This window comes from Lathyrus oleraceus, chromosome 6, assembly GCF_024323335.1.
Source record: "Lathyrus oleraceus cultivar Zhongwan6 chromosome 6, CAAS_Psat_ZW6_1.0, whole genome shotgun sequence".
Taxonomy (NCBI): Eukaryota; Viridiplantae; Streptophyta; class Magnoliopsida; order Fabales; family Fabaceae; genus Lathyrus; species Lathyrus oleraceus.
The window spans coordinates 430,506,885-430,525,755 of NC_066584.1; the positions used below are offsets into that span (position 1 = coordinate 430,506,885).

Sequence of the window (18,871 nt, forward strand, 5' to 3'; positions counted from 1 at the left end):
TCAAGAAGAGACTGAAATCCTAGACCACAAGCCTGTCTCAAATGACATATGGGGGGCGTTAGTGCCAGAGAATTTCAAGCCATCCTCATTGGCCAAATTTTATGGGCGCAATGGCCCATATAAAGAAACAGGCTCTCGATCACTAGATACCAAGACTTGGTGTAGAAACTAGTCCATTAGTCTGCAACAAGCACACACAAAGAGATGGTTACTACCATCCTTTTCAACATTTTGCAAGGACCTTACAAATATCTGAAGAAATATCTTACCTATTTCAATAAGACGACGATCAAGGTCATCCACCCAAATCAGGATTTGTTCGTAGGAACATTTCAAAATGGGCCGAAGGAAGGATATTTGAATGAATCCCTCGACCTAAAGGCCAACAACTTCCTTGGCAAAGGTGGTGAGACGTGCATAATGACATATAAACAGTGTGAAAAGCAACACATAAATGTCAAATAGCGTAAATCTAGTAACCCTAATAGCTCACAACAATCGTAGAAGAGCCACTATACCTCACGCATCAGAGACATTGTGACATTCAAACGAAGCGAAAAACCTACAAAGAGCTCAACACCCCTTAAAACTCGTCGTGAGCAGATATAACATGAATCCATCCTTACACATGACATTATGTTGTCATAAACACCTAAATCAAATATCATGGGGCCTGAAACCAGTAGGTCGTATAATTTTCATAAAGTCAAGGGATGCCACAATAGAGACTGCTACAACCTAAAGAAGGAGATACAATGTCTCATCCAAGAGGGTCATTTGAAGAAATATGTCAAGGGTGATGCCTCCTAGAAGTCGGGAGGATCAAACTCTCAAGGTCGAGATTCCTTAGGAAGTCCCAATCTCCCAAGAAGGGAAAGGAATAAGGTAAAGGGGAGAAGGAAAAATCATGCGCCACACCCTAAATACCATTTAGGAGTCTCCGATGAATCCTGACATGGGAGACAAGGGAGTTTTAGAATTTGATATCACTTTCTCCAAAAGCGACGCGACGAGTATCAATCACATAAAACGACCCTATGGTTATAATTGTAAGGTGTGATGACTGAGAGATTAAAAGAGTATTAATTGATCAAGGGAGCTTAGCAAATATCCTTTACTAGAACGCTTTAGAAAGACTCCACTTGAACCTGAACGACCTCAAAGCCTTCAAAGTCTCATTGGCAGGAATCTCAGGCATGCAAGTGTGGGTAAAATAGTATATTACCCTTAAGACCACCTTTGTAGATGAGGAAGACATCAAGTTGATCAAGGTAAGATACTTGGTTATAAATACACCTTCTTCATATAACGTGTGCTTGATAACGAGAAATCGTATCATGTTTTTAGGATTATTTCACATGTTATACATTTATGTTTTTATGCATTTTATCGCCTTTTACTTTCATTTTATTTGTTTTGTACTTATTATCCAATTTCATTAGAGTTTTGGAAGCCTCGCGGAAAAGAAGCGAAAAAGGAGCCAAAGTGGAGCAAAAGAGTTAAATTTAGCCAATCTGAGAAAATGGTGTTCGCCACCTGCTAGATGACGTTCGCCATCTCCATTGGTCGTCACATCATTTAATGAGCAAGACAATGACGTTCTTCATTACCCTAATGGCGTTCGCCATCTTCACATAGAAACAGAACTGTGCTAGTGGGGCAGTTTCTTAGTAGTTTTTAATCACTTCTCCCTCCACTAATGCAGCACGTCCAAGGCAGTTACCAAGCATATGAACTCTATATATAGAGCCAATTTAGGAGTGTTGTACATCCAATTGAACCCACACGGAAGCTCTGTCAAAATTTCGTCTTATTTTTAGGAAGAAAATTACCTGTAAAAGTGGCAATAACTCACATCGAGGGATTGTCACGCCTTTTTATTTCCGTACCATTTGTATTTTGGATCAAGAACAAGTTTGCCGTTATTTTCAAGTTCAAGTTAATTCAAGTTTTATTTTACGCAATTTCAGGTTCTTTTTACCGCTTTTGATATTTTTATGTTTTACTGTTTTTATTACTTGCATGCCATGATGCTCTTAGTTTCGAATGCTTTGATTATGTTGTATTCAAATAATATCATGCCTTGCTAAATTATTCTGAGTCTGGTGTATGAGGATCATCGTTAATGACGGGACTCTGTAGAAATAATAGCCGCGAACGTATGATTTAACTATGTTATGGTTTTCATTTCCAAATGTATGTTTTATTGCTTTGGCACAAGAGTGTGAGACAAATCAAAGTTCACTCCGATAGCGCGAGAGTGTGAGGTAGGAATCGGATAGTGGAAACTAGGCAACGATCCTAAAAACAGCGAGAGAGCTTTGGGCATCGTTTAGGATCTCATTTACTTTCAAAATATGCTTTCTAATTAGAACAGATGAGCGAGAGCAAAATCCTGTGGTTAGGAGGTGTGTTCTTTATCGATAGCGCGAGAGTGTGAGACGGGACCTTTAAGTCGATATTTTCTACACAACGCAATAGAATCGTATTTAGTGCCCAAATTCTACCTAAGCCCTTAGGAATGCAGAATCCATATTCCAGACTCATTTGCTATCATAACTTTTAAACCGTTAGAAATTAGTATTTTCATTTCCGTTCATAAGCTTATAACCTTTAGCCTTAGCTTTGCACTGCAACAATAGATAACAAGCTTGACCATTAGTCTCTTTGAGTTCGATAATCTTTTAAAACTACACGATAGGTTGTGCACTTGCAGTCATCATCCGACAGACACACCCGTCGCAATCAAGTTTTTGGCGCCATTGTCAGGAACTAATTTAGTCAACATTATGATTCCTTTATTGCGCAGTATATACTAAGGCAACAAATTTTCTTTCTTTTTCTTTGTCGATTGTATGCCATACACTCGCTCTCAGAGCAAGGAGTTAGAGCAACCAATTGACGATATCGAGCGTTATCTTAATCTAAAACGCCGAATCAACAATTTTCACATTAAATATGATCTTCTAAATCCTATCATCCCAATTTTAGAACCAAAAACAATTATGTCCGAAAGACCACAAAACCGTCCGTTGAAGTATTATGTTGTTCCATCTCAAGCAGAACCACATAACAACATTGTTGCCCCTGCCATTAATCGGAACGGTTTCGAGTTGAAACCTTCACTATTATCAGTCGTTCAACAAAACCAATTTTCAGGTAGTCCTACAGACGACCCTAACTTACATTTTTCAGTGTTTGTGCAGTACGCGGACACTTTGAAAGCAAATGGTGCCAGTCAAGACGCGATTAGACTACGTCTTATCCCTTTTTCCTTAAGAGATAAAGCTAAGGCTTAGCTCCAGTCTCTACCTTCAAACTCAATAACCACATGGGACGAGTTGAAGAAAGTCTTCTTAGCCTGATATTTTCCACCAAGAAAAACAGCTATGCTAAGAGCTCAAATCAACGGATTTAAGCAAAAAGATAATTAATCTCTTTTTGATGCTTGCGAAAGATACAAGGACATGATGCGGCTTTATCCACACCATGGACTTGAAGAATGGTTGATTATCCATACCTTCTATAATGGCCTATTGTATAACACTAAGATGAATTTAAGTGTTGTCGCTGGCGGAGCTCTAATGGACAAACCTTATGACGAAGCTTATGAAGTCATACAGAACATGGCTCAAAATCATTTTCAGTAGGGAGGAGAATGTGCTACTGTAGAAAAATCAACTTCAAAAAGTGGAATGTACAAAGTTAATGGCATAGACCACGTCAATGCTAAAGTGGATGCGCTTACTCATAAGATTGAAAGCTTGGCCATAACACCAGCAGCTACCGTAGCTTCCATAACACCAAATTGTGAATTATGTGGAACCCCTGGGCACACTAATGTTGAGTGTCAGTTATTGGCTGATATTCCCACCGACCAAATAAATTATGCTCAAGGAAACCCATATTCAAACACTTACAATCCTGGTTGGAGGAACCATCTGATCTTTTCCTATAAAAGTAACAATGCTTTGTTTCCACAAAAGCCATCACCTGCTATTCCACCTGGCTATCAGAAATGAGCCCCTGCTGCTCCACAAGCACCTAAAAAGTCAAATTTGGAGATCATGATGGAAAACTTTATAAATGCCCAAGCTCAACAAAATAAAGAGTTTGCAAATCAAAATGCTCATACGAGTGAACTGATGAAACAATTGTCAAATAAGTTTGATGATATGGCTACCCATAACAAAATGTTAGAAACCCAAATATCCCAAGTAGGCCAACAACAAGCCGCAATAGCATCCCCAGTTGGAGCATTTCCTGGTCAACCATAACCAAACCCAAAAGGCCACGCTAACGCTATCACACTTCGGAGTGGAACGGAATTAGACGAACCAACTGACCCCAGAACCCAAAATTCGGCCATGTATCAAAATTCTAGTAAGGGATCTGAAAAAGTAAATGAACCAACCAATGATGGAAATAAAGATGAAACCGGAGAGGCAAAAGATAAAGAACCACCTTATGTGCCACCACCACCATACAAACCACTTGTACCTTATCCCCAAAGACTTGTTAAATCCAAAAATGAAGGACATATCAAGAAATTCGTATAACTTCTGAAGTAACTTAATATAACCATACCATTCACATAAGCTATTACACAAATGCCTTCATATGCTAAATTCCTTAAAGAGATTCTATCCAACAAGAAAAATCTTGAGGATGATGAAACCGTTATGCTTACTGCAGAATGTAGCGCTATCTGTCAAAATAACATGCCTCCTAAACTGAAAGACCCTGGTAGCTTTTCCATACCATGTGTAATCGAAACGTTTATCATAGACAAAGCTATATGCGATTTTGGAGCCAATGTTAGTTTAATGCCCTTATCCACATGCGAAAAACTCAATCTAGGAGAATTAAGACCAACAAAGATGTCTCTACAACTAGTTGACCGTTCCATTAAATTTCCCATAGGTATGCTAGAGAATGTTCCCGTTCGCATAGGACAATTCTATATTCCTATCGACTTTGTAATAATGGATATAAAAGAGGATTCCCACATCCCTATTATCTTAAGAAGACCCTTTTTAGCCACAACCGGAGCCATCATAGGTGTGAAGAATGGAAGGCTAACATTCAAAGTCGAAGAAGAAAAAGTTGAACTGCTCTTAGCTAAATTCCTACAAGCATCATCTATAGACGGATCATGTTGTTTCTTAGACGTCATCGATGAATGTGTGAAATAAATGGAGAAGGAATCATTTAAGTATACTGAAGTACTGAAGATTACAACACCTCTTACATTCAAAGACGATGGTTGGAGTGAGTTGTACGTAGATGACAGTCTGAGAAAATGTCTAGAACTAACACCAAATCCAATACCATGCCCCGAGAAACCTTTAATAGAACTTAAAACACTACCCAAAGATCTAAGGTATGAATTCCTATATACCAAGCTTGAAAGATTAGTTATAGTCAACGCTGACTTAGGACAGATAGAAACCAAAAAATTACTCCATGTCTTAAGAAAGTATCTGACAGCTCTAGGCTATAACATCTCCGACATAAAAGGAATAAACCCCTTTATATGTATGCATTGCATTATGCTAGAGAAGGACTGTAAAACCTCTAGAGAGCATCAGAGAAGAGTAAATCCCATATTGAGTGATGTAGTCAGAAAGGAGGTACAAAAGGTATTAGAAATAGGAATCATATACCTGATATTCGACAGTAATTGGGTTAGCCTGATACATGTCGCTCCAAAGAAGGGAGGTGTTACCGTTGTTAGTAATAAGAAGGGTGAATCCGTTGCAAAAAGAACTCAAACCAGATGGAGAATGTGCATAAACTGTAGAAAACTAAATAAAGCCACTCGTAAAGATCACTTTCCATTACCCTTCATTGATTAAATGCTTGAACGACTTGATAAACATCCCCACTTCTGCTATTTAGACAGATACTCAAGATTCTTTCAAATTCATGTCCATCCTGATGACCAAGAAAAGACTACTTTCACATGTCCTTATGGTACATTTGCCTATCGACGAATGTCGTTTGGACTGTGTAATACCCCTGCAACCTTTCAGAGATGCATGATGTCGATCTTTGTTGATTTTATAGATGACGTGATGGAAGTATTTATGGATGACTTCTCTGTTTGCAGGAAAAGCTTTGAAGGATGTCTTTCAAACCTAGAAATGGTACTTGAGAGGTGTGTTAAGGTCAATCTCGTATTGAATTGGGAAAAATGTAATTTCATGGTCCGACAAGGATATGTACTTGGGCATGTCGTATCCGATCAAGGGATTGAGGTGGATAAAGAAAACATCAAAATTATATAACATCTTCAACCTCCGAAAACTGTTAGAGAAATTCTCAATTTCTTAGGAAACATCGGTTTCTACCGACGATTCATTAAGGATTTCTCTAAGATAACAAAACCACTAACATGCTTATTAATGAAAGAAGCTGAATTCATATTCGATAAAGAGTGCTTAAAAGCGTTTGAACATCTGAAAAATGCTCTTATTACTGCACCCATTATGAAACCACCTGATTGGAGTAAGCCATTTGAGATAATGTGTGACGCTAGTGATTACGTTATTGGTGTGGTCTTATGACAAAGAGAAGATAAAAAGCTCCATGTTATTTATTACGCAAGTAGAACCTTAGACGACGCGTAGATGAACTACGCCACCACGGAAAAAGAACTCCTAGCCATTGTATTTGCTTTACATAAATTTTGTTCCTACTTAGTATGAGCAAAAATAATTGTCTATACCGACCACGCCATAATTAGGTACATGTTAAGTAAGAAGGCTGCTAAATCGAGACTTTTAAGAAAGGAATCGAGAACGTAGTAGCATATCATCTCTCTAGGATTGAGGATCTAAAACCCGAAAAAGTGTCCATCAATGACAATTTCCCCTACGATCGACTTGTAGCCAAATTAGAAATCAAAAGTGAAACGATTGAATGATCTTTAATGTATAATGACACATAAGCTAATGAAGTTATGGAATATATTTGCACCAAGACCACCCTGCCATGGTGTAAGACACCAATTTTGATCCTAAGAACCCTCATGTTATCTCATCATTTGCATTGACTTTGAGAACACACATTGGCATCCTCCTTACCCCTCATTCATTGGGTTTACATTCAGAGAGATCACCAAGCATATTTGATTGTATCATACTTTGTTTTTTCATTACTAACCAAAATACCAAAAATATGTATGTATAGCTTTGTTTCTTTTGTAGGTAGTGTGTGCATCCACTAATGCCTCATCAAGCTCACAACTAGGGTTTGAGACCCTCAATGCAAGTAGATCAATCAAGAAATGGTTCAAATTGGTTCTAGACATCATATATGGGTCCCAATGATCTTAATTTATCATTTTGATCAAGAATTTATCAAGAGTTTGAAGCTTGTTTGCCTTGGAAGCCCTATAATTCATCTAGGTATCTTATGTGACTTCCTCAGTAAGTTTATTCAACATTTGATCAAATATATCAAGGGATACTTCATTATACATCATATTATGCATATATGATCCTCCATGAGTCCAAAATATCAAGATAACTTCAAGTTTGCAAGTTGGTTCATGGTGGTTGACCAGAGAAAGTCAACTGGTCAAAACTGGGGTTCACTAGACCCTATCTCCTACTATTTTTGTATTATTAAAATGATTCTAAGAGAAACGTTACTCCTTATGACATTACAAACAACTTTCATGTTGAGGTCAAGAGCTAGGCTTGCTTGGAAAGTCATTATTTATGGTGAAAGATTATAGGTCATTTTGTTTGTGCCCTAGTTAGGAGGTCAACTTCCAAGGACCATAACTTGCTCAATTTTTATGATATGAAGGTCATCCATGTTTCATGATCAAATTAAATATGTCCTCTACAACTTTTATTCTTTGAGAATCTTATAATTCAACTTGAAATGGCATGTGCCAAGAGGAACCATTATAGGTCATTTTGGGCCATTACCATTGAACAAACAATTTTCCTCAACTTCTAAAATGTATAACTCCTTCATGACAAATCCAAATGAGGTCAAATTTGTGACCAAATTTAAGAGGTTTGAAAGATATACAACTTTTATGAAGGAACGTTTTCCATTTGAACCTCATGGAAAACATTATGTAAGGTGGAAGAAGTGAAAAATTGACTTAGTACTTAGAAAATTTTCAATTATGTTTGATTTTTCAAACTTCCACCTCCAAATTCATCATTATCCAAGATTCGAATGGAAAAGTGTTCAACATGAAAGTTGTTCCCCTTGATCTCACCTTTCCAAAAAGTCCAAAATCACTTCATTTGGCCAAGGTTTGAATGACTTGCGCATGGGTGTAATGCATGGCCCCATTTGGAAAGATTTGTAACCAATTTTCATTTCAACATTGCATGGTCCCTTGATTTTGTTTCAGAATCATTTGGAATTAAGTTTGGACCCTTTGACATCATTGATTAGTCTTTGTGCACGCCCATGCAAGCATGCATGATATCATTGCTATTTTTGGATTTTGAATTGAAGTGTGCAAAAAGCAAGGAGCAAGCCTATAAATACAAGTGCCTTAACCTTAGAAATGGATCCCTCTGGCCCAAGCTTCATCCCCATTCTCTCCCAAACCCCATTGAAAGGATAAACTTGAAGACTTCTTAAGAAATCGAGTTTCAGTTCTCATTCTGTTTTTGAATTGAAACTCCAAGAGTCCAAGCTTTTTAACCATCCAAATCATCTTCTGCAAACTTCTAGAGTCAAGCCAAACCAAATTGGAAGCAAGATAAATCCAATTTGAAACTCCTCGAAGGTGAAATTTTAGAAACTTTTCCTCTTTCAATTCTCTCTTATTTCTCATCCATTTTTATTGATTGTTGGTTGGCTGAAATCCTACCAATGTAGGCAACAAGATTGAGTTGCTTTGAGGTCAAATCGAAGCAACTCAGATCATGATCCTCAAAATTCAAATCCCTATAGCTTTCAATATAATTGGAATTGGAGAGAATTGAGGCCAGATTCGAGCTCTTGAGTATTTTTCCTCAAAATCATGTCCTTTTTTTTCATTCTGGTGATGGTTGTTGGTCATCCAGTTCGGTGAGGCTCACCGGAGAAGATGACCGAAGCCCTAGCTCTGGTGGTATGGTGGCGTGTTCTCAACCATTTGATCCATCCAAAATGTTTTAATCTGAGCCTTCCATTTTGATTACCAAGCATGCAATGCATTGACTAAGGCATATGCAGGAATGCACACGCGTGGCCATCAAATCTGCCACCTCAATTAATAAGGGAGATCTGATGGCCCATGTTTTTTTGAATTTATTTTTATTTTCTGATTTTTCATTTAATCCCTTTATTTTGTTTAATTCATATTAATTTCATTTTTATTCCAAAAAATATGGGATTTTCACCAAAAATCTTTAAATCTTTTTCTCTTCAATATTATTGATTAAAATTATTTTTTAGATTAATTTTGATATTTTTCATGAATTAAATGTTTTGTGCATATTTTAAATTGTTTAAAAATACTTCTGACTTTTCAAAAATAGTGAAAAAATTTGTCTAAGGTCCTTTGACCTTGTTTGACCTAGAAAAAATCCCTTGGTCGTGTATTTTGTGTTTTGAAGGGATTTTAGGTTTTAACCAAATTAAAATGTAGTTTAATTCATTTTTAAATTGTTTTTTAATTGATTAAATGTATAAAAATGTTGTTGAGCCATTTTTATGGTCTTGTGCTGTTGGAATTTCTATTTGGACCTTGGTCAAGATTGATTTGACTTTTGTTGGATCAAAACCATTGAATTTAGGGGATTTATGAGATGTACATTTCATCTCCCAAAATGAATGATGGTTTTGATTTGATGAAATTCCTCCCATGATCAATTTGTGTTTCTATCTCCCCTTCCCTCTTCATCTTCATCTGTATTCTTCCCTATTCCCTCATTTGACCAATGAAATGTCAAATGTCTAAAGGCTAATTGATTCATCAATGACCTTGTGTCAGATGAATCAATACAACTATGACTGCGATATGTCCCTCCCTTTTGACTTTTCTTTTAGTGTGTGGTATGTTTTAGGAGTTCGGTTCTTCATACCAAATCTCGAACATGCATTAACACCTAAATTTTTATTGCTCGGCCTCAGATAGTTGTGACTTCTACATAAGTCCAATTACAATTGCTTAACATAGAGCTAAATTTGACCCTCAAGGCATAGCATTCTAGTAAGTGAGATTGTAAGTCTCCCATTCTTTATGGCATTATGTGGAGACTTTACATTTTTTTCCTTTCATGGGAGTCAGTGGCATACTTGTTGAATTATCCAAGTTGGAGCCCTTCTCATGGAAGATGTCTTGGTTTAAGGATTCATACTTGTGAATGAATGGTTGAGTGTTCTCCAAAGAATGACTTAATCAATTAAAATCACCATTAACACTTGACTAACGTTTGACTAACATTTGACTAACTCTTGTTAATATTGCTTTACTTTCAAGTCATTTACTATTATTCAATTTAAATTTTAGTAATTTATCATTCATTGCCATTTACATTTCATATAACTTGTTTATGATTATGTCAATTTCACTTTGCTCATTTGAGCCATATCTTGTCATTGTATATATATTGTTTGTATGTTTTGGTTTTGTTTGTGGTCTTAGGACCTTAAAACATCTAATAACAATAAAAACCCTAAAAAAACATCTGGTGGACTGTTGTACTTGATCTGAACTTTTGGACTTAGGATTAGGCAACATTCCCTGTGCTAAAAGGACTTGGCCAATGCCAACATTTTGAGACTAAGCTATTTTGAATTGCGCCTTCGTCTGATACAATCCTTGAGAGTTTCTTGGGTTCATCTGCTACTTTGTCTTTGTGTTTAATTGTTATTTTGATCTTGTGTCTGAGGCTTTATTCTGAGTTGATCACGGAATATTTCATCTGGTACATTAAAAGACAATGAAGACTGCTAGCTATTAGAATGCTTGTTTGGATGTGGCCATCTTTATTTGATGCCTTGATCTTCGTGATGTCTGGATTTTGCTCATTGCTTGTTAATCATTGCTTAATTAAATTCCAAAGGAAAATGGGTTTCTATATGACATTCATGTCTGTTGGATTGCATCCCATTGGTCAGATCTTTTCAACACTTAACTTTTAATTTGTGCTTAGGATAGTCTCTTCATCTCCTACCACTTCTTAAATTTCAAAATCTCTCCCTCTTTTCAAAAACCTTTCTTTGCTTGTGATTTTAAATTTAGACATGTTTTAACAGTTAGAAACTTTGGCCTTATGCCAATGAATTTTAAAAATCTTTTCTTAATCAAAATTTGTAAATAAACTTAACCATATTTGACTTAAAATTTAAAAAGTCAAAAAGAACTAATAACCCCATTCAAATTTTTGGCCCTTTGTGCCTTTTCTTATTAAACTTTTGTTAAAACTAATTCACCAACTGATTCGAAATTTTTGCCACGAACTACGAGGTTTTGATCCCTCATTTTTATGTTGGTACGTAGGCACGAGACCAAAGGTCTTGTCAAACAAAAAAATATAAATCAATGAATTCTTTTCTAATCCCCACACTATATTTTCTCAAACATCATTTATACCAAAAACACATGCACACATAAAAAAGGGCTCCCTAGGAGTACATAAGACACTTTGGGTGCTAACAACTTCCCTCTGTATAACCAACCTCCTTACCTGTAATCTCTGGCATTTTATTAGTTTTGATTTGAAAACTTCTTATCTTTGGATTTTGTTCGTACTTTTCCCTTTTCATTTGGAAACAATAAAAGTGCGGTGGCGACTCTGGTTTTATTGGCGTTAAGCTTATCCATAGCTTGATGGTCATGAATGTACCGCTGTACATGGTATTCTGAGTTTGTCAATTACTTAGCCGCTAAAGTGCTTCTACCAGACCTAACATACCAGCAAAAGAAGAAATTTTTCCATGATCTTAAATTATTATTGGGACGAACCACTACTTTTCAAGAGGGGCGTTGATGGTATTTTCTATCGATGTGTCCCTGAATCGGAAGTAAACAATATCATATCTCACTTCCACTTTGCATCCTATGGAGGGCACGCAGGCACCTCGAAGACTTGTGCGAAGATCTTACAATTTGGCCTCTTTTGGCCTAATCTATGGAAAGATGTCCACATCGCAATTAAAAATTGCGGCCGATGCCAACGCACTGGCAATATCTCTATACGTAATGATACGCTACTAAAAGGTATCTTAGAATTAGAAATCTTTGATGTCTGGGGTATAGATTTCATGGGTCATTTCCCGTCTTCTTTTGATAACAAATACATACTCGTTGTTGTTGATTACGTATCAAAATGGATCGAGGAAGTAGCCTCTCCCACTAACGACGCACGAGTAGTGATTAAACTTTTCAAGAATCAAATTTTCCCTAGATTCGGTGTACCAAGACTCATGATTAGAGACGGAGGAACGCCATATCTTCGAAAGATTGTTGCTGAAATATGGAGCCCGACACCGGGTAGCAACGCCATATCATCCTTAAACAAGTGGACAAGTTGAAGTTTCCAATAGAGAAATGAAACAAATTTTGGAGAAAACTGTTGCAACCCCTAGGAAAGATTGGTCTTCAAAACTTCATGAAGCTATGTGGGCTTATAGGACATCTTACAAAACCCTGATAGGAACAACACCATTCAAACTGGTATATGGTAAATCATGCCACCTGCCTGTGGAACTCGAGCATAAAGATTATTGGGCCATTAAGACCCTTAACATGAACTACACAGCTGCAGGCGAGAAAAGAATTTTGGATATCCATGAACTAGAAGAACTTAGACTCGATGCCTATTAGAACGCCCGTATTTATAAGGAAAGAACCAAACTATGGCATGACAAACGAATTATAAGGCGAGAATTCAATGGGGTGACATAGTACTTCTCTTTAATTCTCGACTAAAATTATTTTCAGGCAAACTTCGTTCTAGATGGCCTGGCCCTTTTGAGGTCACGAGAGTTTTCCAAAATGGAGTTGTGGAAATAAGGGGTAAAACCAATGAATTGTTCGTTGTAAACGGGCAACGAATTAAGCACTACCATAATGTAGAAAATAAGGATTCCAGCATGAGCTACAAATTATAAGAGCTACCCGCTCTTTCAAAAGATTAGCACCATTCCAATCAATGTCGAGCTTCCGACATTAAACGAAGCGCTACGTGGAACGACAATCACGACCTTTAATTTTTATCTTTTCTTTTTAGTTGTTTTCATTTTTATTATTTTCACTCTATGTTTGTTTTTAATTTCTTTCTCTTTTCTATTAGTATTATTATTACTATTACTATTATTAGTACTACCCATTCTAACACTTCCATGCGGTACCTTTTACTAATAGTATAACCTTTATTTACTTTCATGCTAACATAGCTTAGGATAGCTTATCACTAACTTGGGAGTATGGATCCTGTTGACAATATGGAGGTTGTATTTAGGAGCGAAAATTAGAGACGTCATTTTGACATGTTAGCACAGAGGGAAATGAAACTTTCTATTTATCCAGATGGACTGACCCTGACCACCTTAGGACTAAGAGACAATGTTATGTACCTTCTAAACCAAGTAGGTTGGGATAATTTTGCTGTGAGGAAGAGGTATAGCCAATACCGTAGGCACACCCTTGAATTCCTGAGTTCCCTTTATTATGACCCTAACAGAGGAATATGATTGGTAGAGGTCCAGCTACATTTAGGCTTTTTGGAACCAAGTATTGTTTCACCCACCGTGAGATGGCTGAGTTATTAGGATTTCCTAGTGGCCCTGATACATACACCATTACCCCTGATGATTCCTTTATAGACCTGGACCTTGACTTTTTCTGGGGAACCATAACCAAAAATTATCAGCCTGAACCTCACACCATGTTTTACGAAAATATCCACAACCCTGTTATCCGCTACTTTCATAAGATCCTAGCCCATACCCTGTTCGGTAAGGAAGAGAACATCACTGTTGTTTCTAGGGACAAAAATTGTATCCTGTATTGTGCTTCCCAAGGGAGACCAGTGAATGTCGATGCCTTTATGTTAGCAAACATAGACAAGATTTCCCAAGAAACCCACGGTACTATTATCATTTGTGGGTTAATAACCATGATTGTTGATGATATAGGCTTGAGATACCTGATTAACCATTTACATGCTTTTGGAGGTATTTGTCCCAAGCACCTAAACTTCTGTTTCAACCGAGGCATCATTGCCAACTTAGGACCGGTGGAGTTTGAGCTGTTAATTGATAACGAAGTAGTCCAGAATTTTACACTGCCAAACCATGAGAAAACTAATGTCCACAACCGTGATAACTGGTTTTACAACTTAGAGGGCCAAAGTGAGTCTCCTACACCTCCTTACAACCCTCAACATTATGAGAACCCATAAGCCATTTTTCCTGATGCTAATTCACAAGCCTCTGGTGCACATCATGTCGTTCCCCCCGTCGATTTTGGAACTGCTATACATGCTCTAAAATGTGAAGTTAATTTCATCAGAGGAGAAGTCAATTCTCTTTGAGTGGATCTCCTCAGATTTATGGATGTTTTTAATGAGCAATTTGATCATGTTTTCTAGTAAGTTCATTCCTTGGAGCACTCTCTTGGACTGAAGTGATAGCTAGTATTGATCGATTATACTAGAGCTTTCGTGTTTTCTAGTTTAGTATTTTAATTATCATCGGTATTTTTTTCTTTGTTGTTAATTTTCAGTTTGTGTTTACTTTACAGTCGATATATTAACGTGAATATGTGTTACTCCTACCTTTAGTTAATGTACTTTCCATTTCAGTCAATTATTTTATTTAATCGCTTATTATGTTCATTCTTACAAATTTCATGCTTCTTAATTATAACTATTAATTTTAGTTAACTGTTTTATAGCCTTAATATGATATACCTGCTTTAATCTTTAGAAATTGCCAAATTGTGAATTTTAGGTTAATGGTGTTCACCATTAGCTTCGAATTAAAAGGCCCTGCAATTTAGGCAGATGGTGTTCGGCATATCAAGAAAACATATAGTTTTCCTTTCTTTTCTTCTCCCTCTTGTGTGTTTTTTAAACCCCTTTCATTTAAAACCCTTTAACTTCTTACTCTAAACATTATTAACTCAAACTCTTCAACTCCCAACCATTCCACTTTTTCCAAATCATATAAATTCACAATCACCCACTTTCTAACTTCACAATCCTTTCCATTCACTCTTCTCTTCTCAAAACACCATAACATTTTCTTCCTATTCCTTTTTCCTTCATTCAAAATTCCTCCTAGAGCTATTAGACCAAGAAGAGATATGCACTACATAGGGATTGCATTCGCCGATGGAATTGGTGGAGAGAATCAGAGGAGCAGATACCATAAACTCTTCAAGAGGGACGTCTTAGCAACACGGAACCCCGATAATGCTGCTTTTCGCGATTTGGGTTTATCTAACAGTGTCCATTGGATGCTTAATAACTTAGGTATGTCTCACTTTCTTACTTTAACTAGTCCTATATTTATTTGACTTATGTACGAGTTCTTAAGCTCTTTGCAGCACACCACCCCTATAGGAGGATCCCGTACCACCGACACTGCACATTTTAGGATGTTCAATAGAAGTTACGCTATTAACCAAGACGAATTGGCTGATTTACTTTCCTTCCCTCATGGAGACAAGTTTGCATGCCAACACCCTTTAGAGAGCGAATGGGAATCCAACGCTCTCGAATTTTGGCAGCAACTAATGGGAAAAACCACCATCGACTGGGAATGCCTTAAAGCTACCGCTATTTAAAACCCAGCCATTCGGTATATGCACCGCATTTTAGCCAGCATTATTTTTGGTCGAGAGAATACCGGAAACGTAAATTCTAGAGACCTTTTTCTTATTTATTATGCCTTATCTAAAACAAAAGGTAACCCGACACCATTCTTACTCGCACACTTTCAGTCCACCAGTGTTCGGGCTAGGGGTCCTATTTGTGTCAGAGAGCTGATTACATCCATAACCCTTGCTTTAAACTTAGGCACGTAGTTGGCTACGCTTGAGTCGTTAGAGACTCCGTTTGCTGAACTTGATTATTTCTGTAGCGTGCGCCTTATTAAGAATAAACCTGACAAAAAAATTTTGATGATTAGTAATCGAGAGGTTAGGGGAGTTACTTTAACTTGCGTCGCACGCATTGTCGTGCGAATGAGCGCTAGTTGGACATTTGCTCTTAACGCCCCTGATCGGAAAAATAGCAAGTGTACTATTTTGCCTGTTATAGTAATAAAGGAGAAACTCCCCTAATGTCGATCTCAAGGACTGCAAGTTAATATTGAATTCAATTCATTGTTCAATTAAATAAAAATTATAATTGGGGTTTTTAAATTCAAAATTATAAAAATAAAGGCAAAGGAAAATAAAAATGAAAAATAAGGGTTTGCAAGGTAAGAGGAACAATGCCAGGGAAGGTGTATGATTTATCCTTATAACAACTCTGAGCCATTATTGTATCAACAAATATCAATTACTACCAGTTCTCAAGGGTATTTTCTCCCAAGTACTTGGTGAGAAAACCTTTAATCATTCTACCCGAATTTCTATGTCCATAGGCAATTAGGGTGAAGTTAAGCTTTATTATATCAAGAATGCTCTGATTCACACAGGGTATCCCTAGTCCTAGGTGATATCTACTGTAGAGTAATCTTATGAAAACATTATCAATGGCGGTCCAGCCTTATTGATAACCATACAACAATCTCAATTGGTCCGAAAGAGAAAGCATTAAACACATCAAAAGATTACCATAAAAATAATATTATAAACGTAATCGTAAACTCATAGTCATTACAAATGTAAATCAGGGACACCCCCTAGCATTGGGGGGTTTAGCTACTCATATTTTTCAAAACAAATTCAGGATAAAAAAATACACATTACAAGTAATTGGATGACTTGGATCTTCAATCGCTTCCGCTCATGAAAACCTTCCGCTCTCCGAATTCCTCGATCTCTGTAGTCCTTGATCATCTGACAATTTTGTGTTCGCCTCATTCCAAGATGATCTTTTCTATTTTAGAAACTCTCCTAATATAGTGAAAATCCCTTGGCAAAAGGTGGAAATCTCCAAAACGTCCTTGCAGCTAGAGCCAGGTGAAAAAGCCCAAAAATTGGAAAATTAGCCTTTTGGGCTGACACGGGCGACCGTGTCAGCTCTCTGCCTTGTTGTTTCCTTACTGACACACCCTAGATGACCTGTCACGGTCGTGTCAGGCTGACACGGGCGGTCATGTTAGGCCACTGTCTTGGGCATTGCTTGTACTTTCTTGGCCTTCCTCCTGACACAACCCGTCTCAGGTGACACGGGTGGCCGTGTAAGGCCTCCTGAACTGGAAACTCGTCTTTTCTTGAACCCGGGAACTTCTCATTATCCCTCCTCAAACCCTTGGATCTTCTACCTAAACTTGGAGAACATAAACACAGACAACCAACGCATAAAATCGTGCAAACATAAAGTAAAATTGAAAATTAATAAAAATGCTCAAATATCTTATAGAAATGAAAATTGACTTTAAAGGTACCATAATGCATGCACAGTGCCTCAAAATCCTTGGTTTCTTGTCGGATAAGCAACGAAAACATAGTGAAAATGGTGACTGATTACAACCCCAAACTTATCTCATTACTTGTCCTCAAGTAATGTCCTATACGACACAGTGTGTCACTTCCCAAAATTTGCATTCTTACCTGAATAATGCTGAGATCTTACGCCAATGCCTTCACTCTCCCATTCATAGTCCCTGCTTTTCCTAATGATTTTTTCGTTGCACTTCCACATCGAGGTACCGCTTCACTTGTCATCATATATCACACTCTCACCAAGTCTCTCGGGGTTAAAGTGTTTTAACTCATAATTCAGATTATGTAGTATCAACTCATAAGTTTGAATAGTTTCTCCTTTCATATCAACTACAAACAACACCCACTTTTTAAGGTCTTTCGGGTTGTAAACGGACTTGGGTTATGGTGTGGTAAATACAAACAAAAAGGAAAATAAGTGGTTTTGGGTTCAACGCCAATGTCAATATTCTTTTCACTGTGTTTGTTCATTTTCCTTTTTTTCTTTTTTCAATCGCTCGATTTTTTTCTTTGATATTCTTTTTTCTTTTCAACCGAGTGCTCTTCCTTCGGTGAGTTCTTCTTCGAACCATCGAGTACATTTTGTTTTCTTTTTTTTTCGATGATCATTTTTTCTTATTCTACTTTTTCTTGACTCACCTTGGTTTTCGATACTTATGGGATTTTTTCGATGTTCATTTTTTCTTATTCTATTTTTAACACATCTTAATAATATCACCTTGACTCCGAACAGGGTAAGGATGTGTTTGGGCCGCGGGTTACATTTACATGGTTAAACAAATAATGGGTATAGGCTCAACTGGGTTAACAAAGGATAAAATTACTGGGATGGCTAGAAAGGCTCAAGGGTTATATTCAAACAACGTGCCTCAGTGTGTGTATATATGTAGTGACAATCCTAGAGAACCTACACAAATTCAGAGTGATAAAGACATACCTGAATATCACTTATGATGATCAATGTGTTTGGCTCTTTATGCACTCACCATGTTAGGTAAAGTTTGACAGCATCCACAATACCTCTAGTATGGTGCGACTTCTTACTCGATTCAGAATGCATATGGAGCCTACGTTAGTCGAACTTGAGAACTTGTGTCCGATCTTTTCTTCAGCAGTATCAACTTTTTGGTAAGATCCTTCACAACAAGCAATCGTAAATGGAGTGGTCTTTTCATCCACTACCACTAATGGTCATCACCTAATCCAACAATACACCAAGAACCTGAAATACATGCAGCACATGATACCCGATAGTGAAAACAAACCAAATGTGAAACG

The 18,871-nt window shown here is 37.2% G+C and overlaps 1 protein-coding gene across 1 annotated transcript; it reads left to right on the top strand.

Moving 5' to 3' along the window:
* The first annotated feature begins 4,610 nt into the window (after positions 1-4,610).
* LOC127096086 (uncharacterized) lies at positions 4,611-5,195 on the top strand. The gene has a single exon (XM_051034706.1). It carries the CDS (start codon positions 4,611-4,613, stop codon positions 5,193-5,195), a length of 585 nt encoding a protein of 194 aa, XP_050890663.1.
* Positions 5,196-18,871: the final 13,676 nt, after the last annotated feature.

Bases quoted from the DNA above. Each gene is read 5' to 3' on its own strand.
- LOC127096086 (XM_051034706.1), top strand. From the start codon at position 4,611: ATGCCTTCATATGCTAAATTCCTTAAAGAGATTCTATCCAACAAGAAA.